Source organism: Mustela erminea, chromosome 2 (assembly GCF_009829155.1).
Source record: "Mustela erminea isolate mMusErm1 chromosome 2, mMusErm1.Pri, whole genome shotgun sequence".
NCBI classification, from domain to species: Eukaryota; Metazoa; Chordata; class Mammalia; order Carnivora; family Mustelidae; genus Mustela; species Mustela erminea.
Genome location: NC_045615.1, coordinates 52,237,170 through 52,260,211, shown reverse-complemented (window position 1 = coordinate 52,260,211; position 23,042 = coordinate 52,237,170). Strand labels below are relative to the sequence as shown.

The window sequence follows — 23,042 nt, the reverse complement described above, 5'->3', positions numbered from 1 at the left end:
TACATGAATCTTATATATATAATTATATTTATTATTATATATATTATTATAAAAATTATATTTAAATATAAATATATATAGAACTTGAACATCTCAATTCCAAAAAACCAATCTGAAAATGGGCAGAGGATCTAAACAAACTTTTTTCCACAGTAGACATAAAGATGGCCAACAAGCACACAAAAAGATGTTCCATATCACTAATCATCAATGAAAGGCAAATCAAAATCACCTCAGTTCACCTCACACATTTTAGAATGGATATTATCAAAAAGATAAGAAATAATAAGAATTGGGAGGATATGGAGCAAAGGGAACTTTTGTGCAGTGTTGGTAGGAATATATATTGGTACAGCCCCTATGAAAAACAGTATGTTGTTTCCTCAAAAAATTAAAAAAAAAATACCATGTGATCCAGCAATTACATTTTTGGATATTTATTAAAAGAAAACAAAAACACTAATTTCTTTTTTTTTTAATTTTTTTAATTTTTTTTTTAAGATTTTATTTATTTATTTGACAGAGAGAGATCACAGTAGGAGAGAGGAAGGGAAGAGATCACAGAGAGAGAGGAAGGGAAGCAGGCCCCCTGCTGAGCAGAGAGCCCAATGTGGAACTCGATCCCAGGACCCTGAGATCATGACCTGAGCCGAAGGCAGCGGCTTAACCCACTGAGCCACCCAGGCGCCCCACAAAAACACTAATTTCAAAAGATATAAGCACCCCCCCATTTTATTACAGCATTACTTACAGTAATCATAATATAGAAGCAACCCAAGTGTCCATCAATGGATAAATGGACACATACACACACAGAGACACACACATACAGAATGGAATTCTACTCAGCTTTAAAAGAGAATGAAATCTTGCATTCTCAACAACATAAATAAACCATAAGGGTATTACACTAAATGAAATAACTCAGAGAAAGACAAAAACCTTATGACTTCACTTACATGTGAAATCTTAAAAATAAAAAAAAAAAATGAAAAAACAAAACTGAGTAAAACTAATAGACACAGAGAACATATTGGTGGGAGCCAGAGGAGAGAAGGATTAGGATGGGGTAATGGGCAATGGGAATTAAGAAATACAAACTTCAGGGGTGCATGGCTGGCTCAGTTGGTTAGCGTCTGCCTGTGGTTCGGGTCATGATCCCAGGGTCCTGGGATTGAGCCCTGTGTCAGGCTCCCTGCTCAGTGAGGAACCTGCTTCTCTCTCTCCTCCCCACTCATTCTCCCTGTACTATTTCTGTCTCTCTCTCAAATAAATATTTTTTTTTAAAGGAAAAGAAATATAAACTTCTAGTTATAAAATAAATAATTCATGGAGACATATAGCATGGTGACTATAGTCAGTAAAATCATATTGCATATTTGAAAGCTGCTATGAGAGCATATCTTAAAAGTTCTCTTCACAAGAAAAAAAGATAAGCTTTGTATGGTAATATACGATAACTAATTGCGGTAGTCATTTTAAGTGTATGCGTATATATGTGTATATGTTTATATATATAAATTTTTATATATATATATTCATATTTATATAATCTTTGTGTTATATACCTAAAACTAATATGATATAATATGCTAATTATTGTTTAAAAAAAAAAGAATGGTGCCAAAATTCTACCAATGTGTAGAAGACACAACTTGAAACTTTGAATTATTTTTATTTTTCTGTGTAAAGTCATTTACCCTCCATGAACCTCATTCCCTTATTGTTTCATAGAATAATGTTTAGTATTCAACACATTAACATGTGGGAAACCGATCTGTGGACTTTAGTGTAATATAATCATTACTGTATTACCATTTTTGAGTGTCATTTGTCAGCATATGTTAAGAGTATAAGATAAAATCTCACTTAATTTTTATAATGAGCTTATAAAGTAAATATTATACTTACTGTGCAAATGACACAGGGTGATTATATTACATATCCATAGTAACACAGCTAACAGATAAACAGTGCATTCTTTTTATTCATAAGTAATAGGTATGACGTGAATACCAGCTCTTGTTGAGGACAAATTCATGTGATCTCATTATTTGTCCATGACTGATCTGCTCATTATCCTTTCCAATTCCTATTGGTAGGTGTCAATGGAACAATTTATCTCACAGAGTTCTTATGTTGTAATGTATTCTTAATCTTTGTATTGTTTTTTTACAAAAATCAATAAACTTTCATAAGGCATTTGACAACTTGGTAGATTTTAAAATAGTTGTATTTCATCATGAAAAGAAAAAAATATCTATTTTTTATTCATATTCATATGCTGAACTATTTAATCCTTGTGTAAGGGGGGTGGATATAAAAGTTCTAGAAACAACATTAAAATATAAATGGAACACAAGTACTCCACTGGGAGGAATTCACTTTGCTTACAAAGAAGAACTGTACTTGTATAAAGATGATTTCCCGAAGCAGTCAGCGTATGCCAGCGGAAAAGACTAAAAGATACTCAGTGGGAAGATGATCTCCATTTATCTTATTCATACAAAGCCATTTATAATTTTTTAAAACTCCTTATTCTATTTTTAGTTAGCATCCAGTCAGGAAGCTCAAAGTTTACTTTGTGTTCTATTTCCTCTTAGGATTCCAAGGCCATAGGAAATGCTGTGACTCACTGTATGAAAGCAGGACCCAGAGTTGACAATAAGGTTTAGTTGGTGTTACCTCATTTATAATGATCCAGTGACAGTCAAAAGCAACCAAATTAGTCTCCACAACCTAGAACAGAAAACAAACCAGCTATCAGTCAGCATTAATAGTGAAAACCAAACCAAACCAAATGAATATACTTGCAAATGGCAGAGAAAAACAAAAAACGAAAACAAAAACAAAACCCATATCACGTGTTAGAAAGATCTTTGTTATTAAATTAAAGATGTAAAACTGTTAGCCGAACACCACAGAAGCTTTTGTGTTCAATGTGTGGATGCACTGTAGACTTGCTGATTAAGTTTGAAAATAAAATTCATCACAAGCCTAGAAAAATAGGTTTCAACTAAAAAAATAAATAATACCACACAGTGATTTAACTGGTAGTTCAAATCACATTTCCTATTTCAAGTAAAGTTTGATGGCTTTCTATTCTATTTCTACAGTCTGGCTCTAACATTCTTATCTTCTGCTATTTCCTTATGTAAATGCTTGCTATTTTCTTAAAGCAAACTGCTCTGTGTTCTGAAACACTTTGTGCTGTGTTCTCTAAGGAGATCCAATTTTAAAGTTGTCTGAATGTAAAAACTAAAAGCAATAAAGATTATATTAACATTAAGTTGTGGTTGGATAACTTCAGTAGCTTTTAGCTGCTAATTACATAAACAAAATTTATGCAAAAGGAAAAACAAACAATATATAGGTCGCAATCTTGACTGACTAACTTTGAATAAATGGATTCTAAATGATTCTTGGCTTGGGCTAAAAACTGTAAGCTTGGTCACACACACGTGTGTGTATGGAGTGTGTGTGGGCATGGGGGGGGCACAGTACGGTAGAGGTAGCTTTTGTATTACTTTCCATTCTATCCAATCTTATACATATTTTAAGGTATGTTTTTATGATTCATGCTGTGGGGCATACAGGCATATAACAGGTGACACTGTTTTATAAAAGATTATTCTCATATTTTCAGCAATAATGCCCACAGATCGGGTTTTAAATGAAGATTCTTTCTAATAACTATCAAGGAGTTGTTATAATACGGTGATTGTTTTGTTGGTTATTCTTCTTCCAACTGAGAAATGACTGTTGAAAGATGCACTGAATCATGAGAATTCCAACTGGAAATATATTTCTTGTATGATTCAATATTTTCTGAAAGGATGTAGTTACTTCCAGTATTTTTGTTTTAATTTTGGTATAAATTTTGTACTATTTCAATACGTATCACATCGGTCCCTATGAATTTATTGAAGTATATAGATAATACATCACCATATAAGTGAAGATGTTATTTATTTTTAATTAACATCATTATTATCATCATTTTTTGAAATACATATATTTTCCATTTATATGCAAAATAATGTAGAAAATATGACTTTGGCAGTTTTCAGTTTTAGAAATCACTTTACACCATTAAGGCCAACAATTATTTCTAATTTTATGATTATATTTCTTTAATCATCTTAGACAAATCAATCACTAATTTATTAGCAATAAAAAGTGTTAGAAAATAAGCAAGGGCTCTTAGAATTTAAAGAAATACAAACCAGAAATTCTGATATGAAGAAAATAGTTTTCCAGTTAAATAGAGTGACATATTTTTTTTTTAAAAGCCCGTGACTTAAAAAAAAAAAAAAAAATGACCAAAATACGGTAATAGCTAGAAGTCAAAGAGAAATGAAAGCCAAAATATAGATTGAAAGAACCTACTGAAACAACATCAGCAGTAGAGTGAGGAGATGGCTCAGTTTAGCTTAAATTGTCTTCATGCCGATAATCTGTACCATTTGGACAGATTAGGCAACATCTGGGCTCTTAGAACCCTTCATTAACCTGCGGACCTTTTTAAATGAGAAGCTGTCTTGTACAACAGCACTTATGAAAGAGGTAGAAGATAAAGGTTGCAGTGGTAACTTACTGATAATTTGTTTGGACCATTTTCCTATTCATTTTTCACACTTTGACCTGAAACAAACTTTCAGGCAAAAGCATGGCACAGCGTAGAAGTACAGGCTCAGTCTCATGTTTCCATAGAGGAGAAAGGTGAGTATCTCGTCTAAGGCCATGGTTCTATTAATTCTACCACCCTCCTTTGCTTAGGGTCAGCAGAGAGATTATCTTCTTTCACTCCTGTCTTTAATTTCACTCATGAGTATGGATACACAAGCCATTTCATAGTATCAATTTGAAACAAGGAAAGAGATTATTAGCACATTACTGCAGATAAGGAAATAAATCATTTACTACAACAGCTTAAATTCTTGGAACAGACCCTGTTCTATTACTGCCTGATTTGGTACTGTGCTAACCCAGAAATAAACCTCTTGACACATTGCATTTTGGGTCTCCTTGTTAGAGTAATTTAGCCTATTTTATCTAATGTAATGCATTTTTATTAATCTTAGCTATGCACCTTTTTCTAACCTTAATAAATTTTAATAAATAGCTCATTAGAGTAATTTTAAATCCCATGATTTTATAAAGGCATGGTTTCCAAACCATGCAATATTTGGTGGCCTTTTCACAAATGTCAAATATTCAGGCCTTTTTTCATGAGCCCAGTATTCTTTGGGAAAGGAAAACAAATTATGCCAGAAAGGTACTCAAGAAGGAAAAGGTAGATATGTCTGTCCCTTTTATTACATACCAAAATAGGTGTACACAACTCAAATCCATGTAGTAAGGTGGCACCCTGTTATAAAGAAACTCTGAAGCTTTTTTATTGGTATGTTGTACACAAAATGCTAATGCTTCCATTCATCATCTGAGGAGGAATATACTTTCCTTAGCTTTATGTTAACATCTTTATGCATAAACAATGAGCTGGCATGAGTTATCTGATTTTTTAATAATTGAGTGTCACTAAAAGTAAGTGATATGAAAAAGCTACTAATTAAAATGGTAACTGATATCTGGAAATGGAAGGAGCATTTACAAAGGGGCATAAAAGATGACAGGCACTTCAACAACCTAGACTTTGGAAACCTGGTAGGCTTTGAGTTCTTTCACTTAAATGACTAGAACAGATATACTGTACAGATAAAAATAAAATGTATCACTATACCTATACTAGCATATAGTATGTGACTTTGCATATATATGCATCTCCTTCAGAAAAGTAAAATTACAACCAAGTTAAAAGAAAAGATGGAGCGATAATGTGGTTTATGCTTTCCGCATATTATCACACTGAGCTAACACATAATGAATATTCTTAGGAGAAACATATTTAAATAAAAAAGAAATTCACAGCAATTTGTGTGGATAACAAAAGGCACCTAGATATTGTAAAGCAAAATCAAATCATCTGATAATTTTTCTATTTTTTTAGTAATATTAGTCCCTTTTCACCTGATATACCTCAGTCTCAGTAACGCTGTATCAGACTAGCAGCATTACTAATGTGAAGGACTGAATTCTGGATAAAAGATTAAGAAGTGATTGTAAGATATCCTAGAATTTTTTAAACCTTTATATTTATTTTCACAGTTACATTAGAACACAAGGAGGGAAAATTTTTTCCTTTCCCCATCTTCCTTACCTAAGTATCTCATCTCATTTTTCAGCAGTAAACATATCTGAAGCCAATGAAATAGATTAAGCAATTGATTGTGTTTTTTTTTCACCAGGACCCTATTTTATATCTGAGCTCATTATTAGAATTGTGTGTTCTCATTCCGTGGATTCTTATAAGTGTCTAGCAAGTTAGTAAACACTAATTGTATTTCTTAATCCAAAATTTCAAGAAATTTTAGATTGCTATGAAGTATTGAAGATCCTAAAAATTAATTAAAAAATTTATTACCATAACAATAAGAAACACTCCTTGAAAGATCATATTATGCTGGAGCTATTCAGTCAGCATTATACTTGGGCAAGTCAGCAAGAAAAAAACCATCCAGTGGGGACTCCTGTATGTTTGGTATTCAAAATAACAGAAAGGAAATATGGATTTTCCTTCATAATCTGCTCCTCCTCTCCTTCTTACCCCATGCTTCTCTCTTATCACTAGGCATGTGTATATTAGTCATGTAAAGGAGCATGGGGTATGTTCATATAGAGTTGCTTCGACTCTGATACAAAGCACATAGTTATAACAAATGAGACTACCCTGCCTCCCAAGAAGTTGAGCTTATTTTAAAGGAATTGAGCAAAAAAGGGGGGAAAAAATCAAGCCCTGTCAGAAAGACAAGCGATGAGTAAGGATAGACCATCTGTCACTGGCAGGAACTTTAGAACTTCTGAATCTTTAGAAAAGCCTGACAATTTATCACCATGTCTTCCATCATTTGTCCTTAAATCTTCAGATGTGCTAAATATAAGACAATCGGAAGCAAAGAAATTGCCAGAGCATGTATCTCACTGGTAATAAATGTGGAACAGTTCCTACGAGCACAGAGGACAATTTAATTGACTAAACAATAACAGCAACATGCTGTTTTTCACTCAACCTTGTGGCTTAACTAAATTAAACTTGTTCCCTTTGCAGGAGGCACTAAATATTACACGTTCATGCAAAGCGTTCCAGCACTCTGTACACCTGCAGCAGTGAGGATTTCAGGTGTTTACTTCCTATTCCTGTCTATTCCAAATCGCCAGGTGGAAACATGCTTGGGGAAGGACACCAACAGTTACGCTGGAATAAGCGGCCAGAGAAATATTAAAGAGCTCTTCCCCTCCTGGCTCCTCATCTATAGTAAGACTATAGCTTATATCTCTATTACTAGAACTATATTCTGTGGGATACTACCTCCACTAAAATTCATAAACATTTGGTAGCAAGTAGATTTAGAAATGCTAGGTTAACCAAATTAATAGATGTCACTACTGCATCACTCCCCAAAGAATTAAGCAGGTTAATATCAATATTGAAAGTAATTAACATAAAATTCATATTAATATGAATAATATTGGGGGACATATGGCTTCAGACCTATGAGTGTGAGCTCTAAAGTAAGAGTCAATGCCTCCGTTTTCTTTCAGTGTGACTTTGAGGAAATTACCAACCCTATAAACCTCAGTTTCCTCATTTGTAACTAGGATTAACACCATTGCCTACGTAATAAAATCATAGTGAAGCTCAAATGCAACAATAGTAGATTCTCAATAAACACCAAGTCTTCCATTTTAATGAATATGCTTTATGGAATTCCAGGAGGAGATATTTGGAACTGGCATATTCCAAATTGATCTGACTCGTGGGGAGACCAATTTTCTCCATTATAAATCCTATGGGATTAGTATTTGGGGAAATGTTAATTTAGTCACATATTTCTAAAAGTTCTAAAATTTTATTGAAACCCCACAAGGAATTTTCTAATTTTAAAATCATGGCCTTAAAATAATCCTACAGAAAGAGTGACTAACAGAGGACATTTTCCATAAAACAATTAGAAATACAGGAACAAAACTTGAATTACCATATTTTATGTAAAATTCAAATGCATATGTAGTAGTTTTGGCCAAATAATGATACTTGTTCTTTTCTCTTTTTAACTTTTTTACCCCCTTTGTAATTAAACAAAAGAAACGCAATCATTATACTCTCCAATAAAGTATAAAAAGGAAATATATCATGTATAAAGTTTATAGCATATAGTAGATTCTTAGAAGATCAGTGGATTTACAGTCCAAACCCTCCCTCCAGTGTCCCAAATGTCATATATGGCAAAACTGCACAACCACAAAGTTCTGCTAGTAGAAATTCCATTAGATACTCCAGTGCTTCAAAATGTGAAGTGAAAATACAAAACTTCTTAAGGTACAGTCAACCTGGAGTTCATTTCCATTGCTTTTTTTTTTTTTTTTTAAAGATGGGTTGTTTTTCATTTTTCTTTTCACTAGAATCGCCAAAGCCACAGTCCAGGGAGACCCTGGAGTATTGTGTCGATTTCATTTTAAAATCCCAAATATATCCAGCAGATGGCATGAGTAAGCCCTCGAGAGCTGATACTGGGCAACACGGGGATATTCTGAAATGACTGTCTTGTTTGCATTTCCCCTTGAGCTCAGCATGGGTCCGCAACTCTCTTCTGTTCTTATCCAAGCAGCTACTATCTGCCATCCCACTCTGTGCCTTTTGCTTTAGAATCTCTGCTCTGATCTTCCAGCTGGAAGACCACAAATACACTTTCATCCAAATCCTCTTGCCATTACTGCCAAAGTTATTTCATAAACGGATATGCTAGAATTATTGTTATTGCTGTGCAGTTGGGTCTTCCCACACCCCCTGGGAGATGGAAATATGCCACAGCTGAGATTTGGCCAAAAGTATACTACCTGCTCTGCTTCTTAATGTGGAAAGATGGGCACTAACACACACACACACACACACACACACACACACACACAAAATAGAGAATCTGTGTTCATCCTATCACACAGACCCACCTTCCTGTGTCCTAAATTACTGAAGAGAGATTGAACAACTACCAAAAGTGAATTCATGATTTCAATACTTTGACCAATGAGGATACAAATAAGGTTCTAACAATCATTTCCAGGGCGGGGGACCACGGTTTAACTACTTTAATTCTTTCTGAAGTTTTGGTTGCATTGGGCTTCATTTAGATGTTCTGCTGTGGTGATTGAAGAGTACTTTCCCCAAAACAATTAGGAAAAGTAGTGGTTGTTCAGAAACCGTTAGTCCTTTCTCATGCCATGTTCTAAAATGTTAACCTTCAGTACAACGAGGGAATTAATGTTACATTAAAATATTTTTTTGATTTTCTTCGTTTTTTAATAGCTAAGTGATTCTTGACAGAGTAAATTACTTCCTAAGTATAATTGGCAAACAAATAAATGCAAGTTCTTACTTGGATTTGATCTCCGTTTAATGATGATGATTTCGGGGCACATTGGCTCTTAATTGCTGGGATTTATGAAGTAAGACTTTCTTGTTATCTTGAAGCAAATAAAAGGGGAAAATGCTTCTTATAGAGAAGTCTATTGATCACATCAAAATACAACATACAAGCTTTTCACCACCGTGAACTTCATGCTTTGCTTTGTTCTTTTTTTTTCTTCATTCCTTTTGATCTATTCTCTATCTTCTGTCCTTGACAAGTGTTTCTCAAAACTCAGACTGAAATAAATGTCAAATCCTTTCCCAACTCTCATCTCCCTAACCCCAAGAAGTATTATCCCCAAGTTCATGCTCATCTAGCACTTTGAGCAAACCTGTACCCAGGTTTGTTAATTTAATTAAATCATGTTGAGTTATGTAACTGACTGTGAGAGCTGTGTTGTGTTTTATATTCCCCTTATTCCCTCTTCATTAGCCTGACTGGCTTTCTTGCTGGTTCTCCAGCACAGTCCTGCTTTGGCCTTTACCTTGCTTCCTGAACTGCTCTTCACCAGAAGGACAGATGCACACAGCGACACAGCCCTGGGCATTGCATGTGGAACTCGGCATAAACATCACTTCATCAGGCATGATTTCTGTAATCACCCACTTCTGATAATCCCCCCATGCATTATCCCACATGAAGCAGACACACACACACAGACACACAGACACACAGATACACACACACACACACACACGATTCACTGCCTCTTTCCGTGCACTAGGGACATAAACTTCACAACCCTAAGAATTTCATTTTGATCATTGGTCTATACCCTCAGAAAAATAAATGATATATAATAGTTTCAATAAAATTTGTTGCCAGGCACAAGGCAAATTTTCACTAAATGCTGTTTGTGGAAAAAAGGACAACTATATAGTCCTAACTCATGTTTATGTATCTGTGGATATCCCTACCTCACCTTTGACTAAACCATTTGATAAACTTGTTTGAAAGGAAGTCACTGGATGGGATTTCATCGTTAAAAAATAAATAAATAACAAGAAAATGACTCAACTCACATTTTTGCCAATGAAGAGCTCTTGATTACTTATATGGTAATGAAGTATAGAATTATCATATTCAAAATTTCCAAAGTCAAAGCCTCAGAGTTTGGAGGTTTTGTGATATTAGGAAAAACATAAAATTTGAAAAACTGGACTTGAGTTCAAATGCCAGATTTCCTTATTGATAGTCAATATATTACTTACTCTGAGTCTCACTTTCCTGATTATAGGAATATTGCTCTTTTCAGAGGTAGTAAGGTTTACATAGATGAATGTATCTAAAACACTAGGAACATTGTCAGAACTCATTTGCTAACCTCTTTCCTTTGTTAACTTTCTTTCCCTTTACTCAGGTTATTGCAGTATTTTCGACACTACTCATAAATGACTATGAGTATATTTATTCAATTCAGTAAATGTTTATTAAATGCTGTTTATAGTATATTTATAATAATAAAAGCTAATATTTATTCAGTGCCTATTATGTGCTGGGCACCAAGTGCTTATACATATACAGTAATTTATTTAATGTCTACTATATCCTTATGATGTAAGCACCACATTCATTGTCCACCTTACATGAGAAGAAACTGAAGCAACTCACCAAAATCATTAAGCTGGGTGTGGAATCCAGAATCAATAACTAGTAAACAATTTTTCTTTCTTTTTTTTTTTAATTTTTTTATTTTTTATAAACATATTTTTATCCCCAGGGGTACAGGTCTGTGAATCGCCAGGTTTACACACTTCACAGCACTCACCAAAGCACATACCCTCCCCAATGTCCATAACCCCACCCTCCTTCTCCCAACCCCCCTCCCCCCAGCAACCCTCAGTTTGTTTTGTGAGATTAAGAGTCACTTATGGTTTTTCTCCCTCCCAATCCCATCTTGTTTCATTGATTCTTCTCCTAACCACTTAAGCCCCCATTAGTAAACAATTTTTCTACATAATGTTTTCACAGCCTTCTCCATCAGGTTTCAGAAACTGTTTCGCTTTTTTTCAGAATTAAAATAACTACAGTTAAACTGAACATTGTATAACAATATATGATACAAACGGTTGCTTTATGTATTTAAACTCCAGTGTATAACTTATTTTTATCTACTGTGCACTTTTGAAAGGTTATGAACCATAGAAAATTTTGAGAAATGAAGGCAGTTTTATCTTCCATTCTGCTCCATGACCTTTACCTTGAAGTGGTAAAAGAAAATTTTTCTTTTAGTGGGTCTTAATTCCCATCTTCTTTTTAGAATGTAACTTGTTATAAGGATTAACTGATCAACATTATATATTATATATATATATATAACATTATATATAAGGATATATAGAGAACTATTTCTCTGATTCAGCAATAGCAACTATATATATATATATACCATATATACACACACGTATATATATATATACGTGTGTGTGTGTGTGTGTGTGTGTGTGTGTGTATATATTTCTCTGTTCCTGCTCTCTTTTCATAACAAAACTTTTGATTAACCCCACAGGATGAAGTGTCAAGAGCATCTAGAAGAGAAAATGTAGATCATGATTCTTATTGTGGCAGTAAGGCAGTAAGGACATTAGGCATCTAATTTCTGTAGTTAAACAGTTTACTACCCTTCTTTGTGTAACTTGGCTGTATTCTGGGTTATCAACAGCTCATTACTGATGAAGCCAATATGGATGCTGATTATTACTCATTAAAAGACATTCCTAGTTTAGTGTTTCTCTTATCTTTGGACTCTTCTAATATTTCACAGGGACTCTCCCTTCTAGAATATCAAGAATGGTATACAATATTGATGATTCTGGACTCAAAAGACTTTGGAGGGGGAAACGTATTTGAAAGGTCTTATTAGTTTTGATACATAAAGTACCCAAAAGAAAAATAAAGAAATGCAAAATGTGAATTTCCATGGCCATATTCCTAAATAAACTGTTTAGGTCATTCTCAAGATATTTAAACCCATTGGAGGTATGATCCTTGAACATTTTGTAAATCAAAACAAGACCTTCAAGCTTTTTCAGGTTTCTAAATTTCTTTCATGGTTCTTTCATAAAAAGTATACCTTGTGGCCTACCATAAAAAATGTTTTCAATGGTGTTGGACTTGACAGCATGGACAATTTCCAGAATTTCAAGCAATTGACTCTCCCGTCTGTGCTATTTCACTATGGTGAAATATAAACCATCTTTTTCTTACCACTGACAAATCACCTTATGGTGTTAGAACTGTGTTTAGTAACAAAATGTCAGTTGAAACTGAGGCACCAACTGTTAACTGCTCAAACAAAATGTCATTTGTAGAACAGAATTACAGAATTTGACAAAGGAACCTATGCTATGATCACAGAATCAAGAGTATTCAAAAATCATCCGACACGTTTTAGAATTTTCGTTGATCTTAAACCTCTCATTAAATTATTTTTTGAATTATTTTTAAAACTTTGTTTACATGGATGCTTATCTGCCTGTCAGCATTTATAATAGCACAACTTCTACAAAATGACTAGTTACCCTGAATCCCATTTACACCGTTCCACCTTTCCCAGAAATGGATCACACAAATGTGTGAGTTAGCATTCAACAGGTAGAAATGGTTTTAAGCCCTCAAGTTCCAGCCCCTCTAAAACCAGAAACAGGGGTGCCTGGGTGGCTCAGTGGTTTAAGCCCCTGTCTTCAGCTCGGGTCATGATCTCTGGGTCCTGGGATCAAGCATTACATCGGGCTCTTTGCTCAGCAGGGAGCCTGCTTCCCCTCTCTCTCTCTGCCTGCCTCTCTGCCTACTTGTGATCTTTGTCTCTGTCAAATAAATAAATAAAATCTTTTAAAAAATTAAAAAATTAAAAAAATCAGAAACAAAGCAAAAAAAAATCTGAATAACAACAGCTACCATTTTGGGGATGTGTATTAAAACATTTCAGTGCCTTTCATCATTTTGGTCTTATATCAACCCTTTGAAGGTAGTTGCTATTACCTTTCCCATTTTACAAATAAATTAACACAGTCTTAACTTCACTGCTCCCTTCTCCTGATAGTAGAACAGGAAGAGTTTCCTCTAAAGGAGACTAATTTCAGTAGAGCTTTGAGTCCCTTTCTTTCTTTTTTTTTTTTTTAAAGATTTTATTTATTTATTTGAGAGAGTATGAGAAGGGGGAGGGTCAGAGGGAGAAGCAGACTCCCTGCCAAGCAGGGAGCCCAATGCGGGACTGGATCCCCGGACTCCAGGATCATGACCTGAGCTGAAGGCAGTCGCTTAACCAACTGAGCCACCCAGGTGTCCCCCTTTCTTTTTTTTTTTCCTTAGGGAATCTGCAACAATAGTTACTTACATACTCTGCTTCCCACATCTCTCCATTTACCATCAATGGGACAACAGATTTCCTTCCACCTAACACATGAGCTTTCAAATGACTTTCGCAGATAGTCTTGTCAAATACTGCCTATGATTGCTTTCTCCTTTTTCACTTCTCACATTTATATAGTGATCATTCTGGCTTCTGTTCCCAACTCCCCCACTCTTCTTTATTTGTCTGGCCTCTAGGTATCTTTTAGGTATAATTATCCTCATCATTTCTAAGAGGTCTTCCATGATCACTACACCCCTCCCACCATAAACTTGTCTTATAAATGAGGATATGAATCACCATTTCTGAACATGTTTAATTATATATATGTGTGTGTATGTATATATCTATATATCTATATATATATATATATATTAATTTGACTACATTCTCTACCCTACTAAAAGCTTCTTGAGGCAGGGATGGTGTTTTATCTATTTTATATTTCCAAAAACTAACTCTGGACCTGACTCAGACAATAAGTATTGTGAACTGGACTTGAACTATCCTGTTATAAGGTCACTTTGCCCCATAATGTGACTGTAGATGTAAGAAGGTTACTTTGCCCCCTCCCCCCCGCCCAGGTGAACTGCCCTGCAACTGCAGGGGAAATGAGTTTCCAGCATATTGACCTATGCCACCTTGAGAGCTTGTATCCCTTCTCTTCTCTTCCTGACAACTTGTATCCAGCACATTTGGCCACACACAAACATAACCTAGAAGTGAGGGTATGTTAGCATCTCTGGAGATCAACTCTCAACCAACAGTGATGGGAAGAAGTAGATAAATGCTCCTGTCTCCCCATCCTCCTGTGGGAATGACTCAGAGGTATATTCCAAACTCAGTTTCTTAGAAGGCTCCCCACAAGATTGAGCTCCATTTGCCTACCTTTTAATTCATTCCTGGTAACACAATCTTGACTGACTTTTCTCTTTACTCTCTCTCCCTTATGTTTACCATTCCCTTACTTGTGCTTTTTGGGACAAACTCCCTGATAAATCATCTGCACCCAAGTTCTTGTCTCAGGATCTATACCAGTAACAAATTTAGTCAATCTTCCTACATAAAACACACAATTTACTACACATGAATTGAGAATAGTTGCTATAGTTAAATGAAGAAATTCTTGAGAAGTAGAAAAATGCTTGAGACATTAAAATTATTCACAATCTGTCTATAGGAGTTGTCTTCCTATAATAGACTGCTGAGAACTCTCATAATCCTAAAAAGCTTTGATGTCACTGTGTACAGTGTATTTGGGAATTCTTCACATAGGTGATTCTCAATTCTTCGTGTGCATTAGAATCACCTGGAGGAAGTTTTAAACTTAGTACTGGGCCCACTCCAGTCTTTTCTGATTTAGAAGTTCTGGCATGGAGTCTGAGAATTTGCATTTCTAACAAGTTCCCAGTTGGTGCCTGTGCTGCAGGTTTAGTGAATCATTCTGAGATCCACTGCTTTACAAAAGAGCCCTGGTCAGGGACTGAGTGTGATGATTTGACGTTAAGTCTATATCCATTCAATTACTTTGACAAAACCATTCAAGCTTTTTGAACACCTGAAACATACTAGACACAGCGCTAGGATAGGAGTCGATTCATTGAGCAAGGCAGACTTGGTCTTTGTTCTAAGTGAGCTTTCAGCTCCAACAGAGACTGTGAGGAATCTGAAAGGTATAACGGTCTAACGGTCTCTAGGTGCTGTTCCTTCACAAATAACCAAGAACATGCACCTTTCCCCAGGAGGAAAGACGAAATACTTGTTTCAGAAAGAATATCGTCGTTTTAAGCTTATTGTTTAAAAATTGCTTCTAATTTGAAGCAAACTTCTTTCCATACATTAAAGTGTTGCGCTTTATACCTTGATCATATCTGCACAAATCATACACAAATTATTTCAAATCACACATATTTTCTGTTTGGAATGATGAATTTTTATTTATAAAGATTGATTTTCTGGGATTAATAACCATAAACATTATTTTGCTTTTATGTCCTTTTTTGTTTGTTTTTCCATCTGCAACTGACAAAGTCAGCCTTGAATAAAGGCTGGCAATTATATCCTGAATTATATTATTGAATTTGCCTGTTCGTTATTTCTTATATTCCATTTCAAGTTCAATAGTAGGAATCAGTTCTGGCATGTTGTTAAATAAATTATGTGTTAAGGCTTGCTTTAACTAACTCCAGTCAGGTAAAAAGAAAAGAAAAATGTGTGTGTGTGTGTGTGTGTGTGTGTGTGTGTATATATATATATATACACATATATATACATATATATATTCTAAAGATTACTGTAGGTATTTCACTCTTCAGTCAGATTTTCTTTTGAGAGTTGAATTTTTATTAGGAATTATAAAATGGGACTAAAGTGTGGTTCTGTTGCTAGCATTGAGCCTGTAAATGCTGTGTGGAACATCTGTGGTTCATAATTCAAAAGGTGGCCTGGAGATACGTGTCTGGCCTTTCTTGGTCCGTTATAAAGAATTACATACCGATTTTGAATCTCCCATATATTTCACAGTTTACTGCAGTACTTAGCACTGTTCCACAGCATTCATTCATATTTAGCATAATTTCACAGTCTACTCAGTTCAGAATATGAAAGGAAGACAGCAAAGATGGATCTATTAGAAAATAATCCCTTGGACTCCCTCAGACCCAAAGACATGCACTAACACCTGCAGTTCTGAAGGCCACCTGTTTTCCTCCCTAGAGAAATTTGAAAACAATCATAAATCAAGCTGGCTGACAAGCTTCAAAAGCCTTTCTTCCCAGATGACATAAGTATGAGAAGGCTTTCTTTAAGAATATTCCAGTAGTACTTCTTTGAGAATTAAAGACAGAGACATAGCGGAAATAAATTTCATTCTCTGATCCGATCACAGTCCTTGAAATGGAGTCTTTTTTCTCCGACTGCTTTGTTTCTTTTCTTTTGCAGATTTATTGGTATGACACAGACTTACTGGTATAACACTGTGGCTCAACCTACTACAAGGTCATTATGGCCTCATGGAGTAAGGGCAGGCATAGCGTAGTTTAGTATGTTTGCTCTTATAGACACATTTCATTCTGACTTGCATTATGATTCACAGTGAGGTTAGCTCAGAATAGTTTTCACATCAATAGAAAATTCCTTTCTTTGGATGTACTCATCCCTTGTCTTTAAGGTACAAAATTGAGAAAATCAAAAGATATATTGACCTGCATCTTTCCTTGTATGTTCTAATCAGTTTACTGGAATGTTTGTCATTCAAGTTTCTAATTTAATAATTTAAAAGATAATGTATTTATTAGAGAAGGCCATCTTCATTTCTAAAGATAAAATTTGGACGTATAATAAGATTATTTTAGCTTTTAAGTTCTTTAAGTGGGTAATGAAATTCTTTTCTTTTTTTTTTTAATTTTTTTTTTTTGAAGATTTTATTTATTTACCTGACAGAGAGAGATCACAAGTAAGCAGAGAGACAGGCAGAGAGTGAGAGAGAGGGAAGCAGGCTCCCTGCTGAGCAGAGAGCCCGATGTGGGGCTCAATCCCAGGACCCTGAGATCATGACCTGAGCCGAAGGCAGTGGCTTAACCCACTGAGCCACCCAGGTGCCCCTTTTTTAAATTTCTTTTCAGAGTAACAATATTCATTGTTTTTGCACCACACCCAGTGCTCCATGCAATACATGCCCTTCCCAATACCCGCCACCTGGTTCCCCCAACCTCCCACCCCCCGCTTCTTCAAAACCCTCTGGTTGTTTTTCAGAGTCTATAGTCTCTCATGGTTCACCTCCCCTTCCAATTTCCCTCAACTCCCTTCTCCTCTCCATCTCCCTATGTCCTCCATGTTATTTGTTATGCTCCACAAATAAGTGAAACCATATGATAATTGACTTTCTCTGCTTGACTTATTTCACTCAGCATTTTTCAAATGCCTCTTTTTTCAGTGGCTGGTTGTCTTAAAAAGAACAAAATGCTAATATGGTTATGAATTCAACTCCCTGTGTTAAGTAAATTACTATTCCTTTCTTCCAAAATTATGGTTTTATCCCAAAGATACTAGTCCCCCCAAAAAGAACTGAATATTATCCCCTCATCATTGAGTTTCTTTTTTTTTTTTTTCTTGTGGAGCCCAGAATGTGGCTTGAACTCATGACACCAAGATTAAGACCTGAGTTGAGATCAAGAGTCAAATGTTTAACCCACTGAGCTGCCCCACAATTGAGTTTTCAAATGCAGAATGTAAAAAGCAGAAATTTGATGTTATAGAAGAATATCGCAAAAGTAGGAAAAGAATACTGAATGGTCATACAGGAATGGATGGAAGATATTCTGAGTATGATGAACAATTTCTGGGTGATATTTTGCAGAACATAGTGGAGAGATAAATGTTTTTTGAAACATTATTGATAAGATATACTTAAAATGAACTTTGAACAAATGGAAAGCTGAGATTGATGTTTTTATCCATATACTTCCATATATTTTGAGACGAAGAATTGACACACCAGAGTAGATTGGGTTTAGACAACTGTTTGGGACACACAGAAGATAGCCAAATCTGGAGGTGACAAAAAGAAAAATCTAAATAATGTTTTTACAGTTATTTTAAAAATAATTTTTAGTGATGAGAGACTGAAGATTTATAATAACTGCTGTGTGTAATTTATGATTTGTAACACTTCTAATTCTATTTAAATAAAATTTGTTAAAATTAAAAATTAAATATCATTTAAAAATCATCACATGGGCTCAGACATATTAGACAAATTAATGTTTCTAATTATAAAGATCATAGTAAAAGGATCTGTCTCAATATTCTAGAAGTAGGTATGCTGTTTCAGAGGAACAGTGTTTGTTATTACAGCTAAGATTCTGGCGCAGAGAGTGGGGAAGCAGATAAGCAGTATTTCTTATCAACTGATTCTTTAACAGGGTTGAATTCTCTCTTGTATTCTTTTGTCACAGAATAATGCCACTAAATTATTGTAAAGACTCTGTTTTGTTGAAACATTTATTATTAGAAAAAGAATTAAAAAGTTCAATTTAAAAATAAAGTATGAACTCTTTTATCTTCTAATTTTCTTAAATTTTATCTAGCATATATGGGGTGCCTGGGTGGCTCAGTGGGTTAAAGCCTCTACCTTCGGCTCGGGTCATGATCCCGGGGTCCTAGGATCGAGCCCCACATCAGGCTCTCTGCTCAGCAGGGTTCCTGCTTCCTCCTCCCTCTCTCTCTGCCTGTTTCTCTGCCTACTTGTGATCTCTGTCTGTCAAACAAATAAATAAAATCTTAAAAAAATCTTTTTATCTAGCATATATATAGTATGTATGTATACACACACAAACACACACACATATATAGTTAAAAACACAGTTAACTAATTTTATTTGAAATTTCTGATACTTGTAGGTATACCATAGCATTCCCAGAACTAATCGAATCTCACTAAGATTAATTTCCTGATAAATTGTTTGCAATTTTTCTGATGTGCTTAATAAAAATCATTAATTTGCAAAAAATTCTGAATCATACTATATATGTATTTTAAAATTACACTTTTACTTGCTTTTACTTAAACTTACTTTGTGGTAAGAGGTTTCTGCAAATTCAAAGGAAATAGTTAGATCAAAGTCTCAAAATATCCAATGAGAATTATGATTAAACAATAACAGAAAGAGAAAAAAATATGTCAAAGAATGATCTAACTTTATAGTTAGGAAAGTATGTCATTCTTCTAAATAATGACTTTTTCTTTGTTCTAATTTTATTTGTAAAAGTTCACAATACTGGGAAAATCCATTTTAGCTTTGAATATGACTTGAAGAAAGCTAAAATAAAGCACTTCAAATTAAAGAAAAAGGTTCTTGAGACCCAAGTAAAGGCCATTTTTAGGGTTTAGAGATGGATATTATTTGAAACCTGGGACATCCCAAATATTTGTTGTTTGAATTTTGAATTATGATTGAAATTATCAGATGGTTCACCAAAGTATCAAGGGTTATCCAATATGCCAAATTGCTGAATGGACCTGAGGAGACAATAAATCTTGAATAAACAATAAGTGTCTCCTTGAAAGCTGAATTAAATCCTCTTTATTAAATCAGTGACTATTCCAATTTATAGAAATCAATAGTGGACTTTTGAGTTTAATAAACTATAGGGATCTATATTAAGTTCTAAATATATCAAGGATATAAACAAAAAACAAAAAGTGTAAAGACACTAGGGTTTGTTGTTGTTTTAATAAAAGTGAAAAAAATGCTAGACTATTTCCTTTCTTAAGACATTTTATCTGGGAAATGAAGTATGACATTAAAAAAAGAGAGAGAATGAAAGCACTGAATTCCTTAAACTATTCAAGTTTACAATATTATACAAAAACATTATACAAGAAATCAATTAGACACGTTTGAAATTTAATAATTGTAACTACGTTCTTCCAAAGAAGGCAATAAAATCAATACTAAGACTTGTGTCATTCTCAAGAGTTTAAGGTGAAAATATATCACTACATGAGGAGGCAAAAAATTTGCTCTATTGCAGGCTTTCTAACCCATTAACCATTTTCAAAAGCTACTGCTTTTCGGCAGCCAGAAATAGAGGTATTTATATAGGATTTAAAGATCGTCAATAAGTGGTGATATTGAAAAATTCCAAATAAGTTTCAAATCTAAACATGATGGTAATGCTCTGTGTGCTAGCTATATATTTCACTTTCTGTAACTAAATTGGAAAAAAAATAACATTTGAAGCAGAAGCAACAGGATCTTAATCTAAACTTTTTCTTTAAGATTTCTATGCATACACACACACAAATACATGATATACATATATCTTAAAGAAAAAAAATATATGGCCAATGGATATACATGTGGTTTGGTGGTTTGGTGAGGTACTAAACAAAAAAGTAAGGTGATTTGGTGGAAGTACATATAATTAATAAATAGAGCCTCTCTGGAGACAGAAAAAAAATGCTTACGTGACCATATTAATGATACCAAATAAGTATTTAATTATAAATGTGTTAAAACTATTTGGGGAGGGAAGGGTAAATTTATGTGAGATAATTGTATATAAGCTAAATCCTTACTTTTTTTATTAGCCCATTAACAGATAATATATGAGAAATCAGGGAAAGTTATGTAAAAATGTTATTTAAAAATATCTGGAAGGGGAGGAGTCAAGATGGCGGAGAAGTAGCAGGCTGAGACTGCTTCAGCTAGCTGGAGATCAGCTAGATAGCTTATCTAAAGATTGCAAACACCTGAAAATCCATCGGCAGATCGGAGAGAAGAAGAACAGCAATTCTGGAAACAGAAAAACAACCACTTTCTGAAAGGTAGGACCGGCGGAGAAGTGAATCCAAAGCGACGGGAAGATAGACCCCGGGGGGAGGGGCCAGCTCCCGGCAAGCGGCGGAGCAACGGAGCACAAAATCAGGACTTTTAAAAGTCTGTTCCGCTGAGGGACATCGCTCCAGAGGCTAAACCGGGGCGAAGCCCACGCGGGGTCAGCGTGGCCTCAGGTCCCGCAGGGTCACAGAAGGATCAGGGGTGTCTGAGTGTCGCAGATCTTGCGGGTATTGGAACGGGAAAGCCGGCTACAGAGACAGAGCCAACAGTAAGCTCACAGCTCGGTGTTACCTTGAACTGGTCGCAGGCTCGGTGAGCTCGGAGGGCGGCCGGAGGTCAGGCAGACAGGAGTAACTGGGTGCTGTTCTCTGAGGGCGCACTGAAGAGTGCGGCCCTGGGCTCTCGGCTCCTCCGGGCCGGAGACCAGGAGGCTGCCATTTGTATTCCCGTCCTCCGGAACTCTACGGAAAGCGCTCAGGGAACAAAAGCTCCTGAAAGCAAACCCGAGCGGATTACTCACGCCGGCCCCGGGTAAGGGCAGTGTAATTCCACCTGGGGCAAAGACACTCGAGAATCACTACAACAGGCCCCTCCCCCAGAAGATCAACAAGAAATCCAGCCGAGACCAAGTTTACCTACCAAGGAGTGCGGTTTCAATACCAAGGAGAGCAGCAGAATTCCAGAGGAGGAGAAAGCCAAGCACGGAACTCATGGCTTTTTCCCTGTGATTTTTTTTAGTCTTGCAGTTAATTTAATTTTTTTCTTTTTCATTTTTTGTTTTTTTTTTCCCTTGCCTTCGGGTAAAATTTTTTTTTTTTTAACTGTTACCTTTTTCTTTTTTAACGATTTTTTACTAGTTTATCTAATATATATTTTTTCTTTTTTACATTTTTCTTAGGTGTTTTCCTTTTTTTTTTTAATTCTTTTCTTTTCTTTCTTTTTTTTTTTTTCTTATTTCTTTTTTTTTCTTTCTTCCTTTTTGAACCTCTTTTTATCCCCTTTCTCCCCCCTCACGATTTTGGATCTCTTCTAATTTGGTTAAAGCATTTTTTCCTGGGGTTGTTGCCACCCTTTTAGTATTTTACTTGCCCCTTCATATACTCTTATCTGGACAAAATGACAAGACGGAAAAATTCAACACAAAAAAAAGAACAAGAGGCAGTACCGAAGGCTAGGGACCTAATCAATACAGACATTGGTAATATGTCAGATCTAGAGTTCAGAATGACAATTCTCAAGGTTCTAGCCGGGCTCGAAAAAGGCATGGAAGATATTAGAGAAACCCTCTCGAGAGATATAAAAGCCCTTTCTGGAGAAATAAAAGAACTAAAATCTAACCAAGTTGAAATCAAAAAAGCTATTAATGAGGTGCAATCAAAAATGGAGGCTCTCACTGCTAGGATAAATGAGGCAGAAGAAAGAATTAGTGATATAGAAGACCAAATGACAGAGAATAAAGAAGCTGAGCAAAAGAGGGACAAACAGCTACTGGACCACGAGGGGAGAATTCGAGAGATAAGTGACACCATAAGACGAAACAACATTAGAATAATTGGGATTCCAGAAGAAGAAGAAAGAGAGAGGGGAGCAGAAGGTATACTGGAGAGAATTATTGGGGAGAATTTCCCCAATATGGCAAAGGGAACGAGCATCAAAATTCAGGAGGTTCAGAGAAAGCCCCTCAAAATCAATAAGAATAGGCCCACACCCCGTCACCTAATAGTAAAATTTACAAGTCTCAGTGACAAAGAGAAAATCCTGAAAGCAGCCCGGGAAAAGAAGTCTGTAACATACAATGGTAAAAATATTAGATTGGCAGCT

General features: G+C 35.2%; 1 protein-coding gene across 5 annotated transcripts in view; it reads right to left on the bottom strand.

Annotated features, from left to right (window-relative positions):
* The window catches only part of GRID2 (glutamate ionotropic receptor delta type subunit 2), a 1,491,890-nt gene that overhangs the window by 582,751 nt on the left and 886,097 nt on the right, over nucleotides 1-23,042 (bottom strand). For all 5 annotated transcript variants that reach the window (XM_032332901.1, XM_032332902.1, XM_032332903.1 and 2 more), the window contains one exon: nucleotides 2,686-2,739. In XM_032332901.1, coding sequence (XP_032188792.1) covers nucleotides 2,686-2,739 — 54 coding nt within the window. The remainder of the gene's footprint in view (nucleotides 1-2,685; nucleotides 2,740-23,042) is intronic.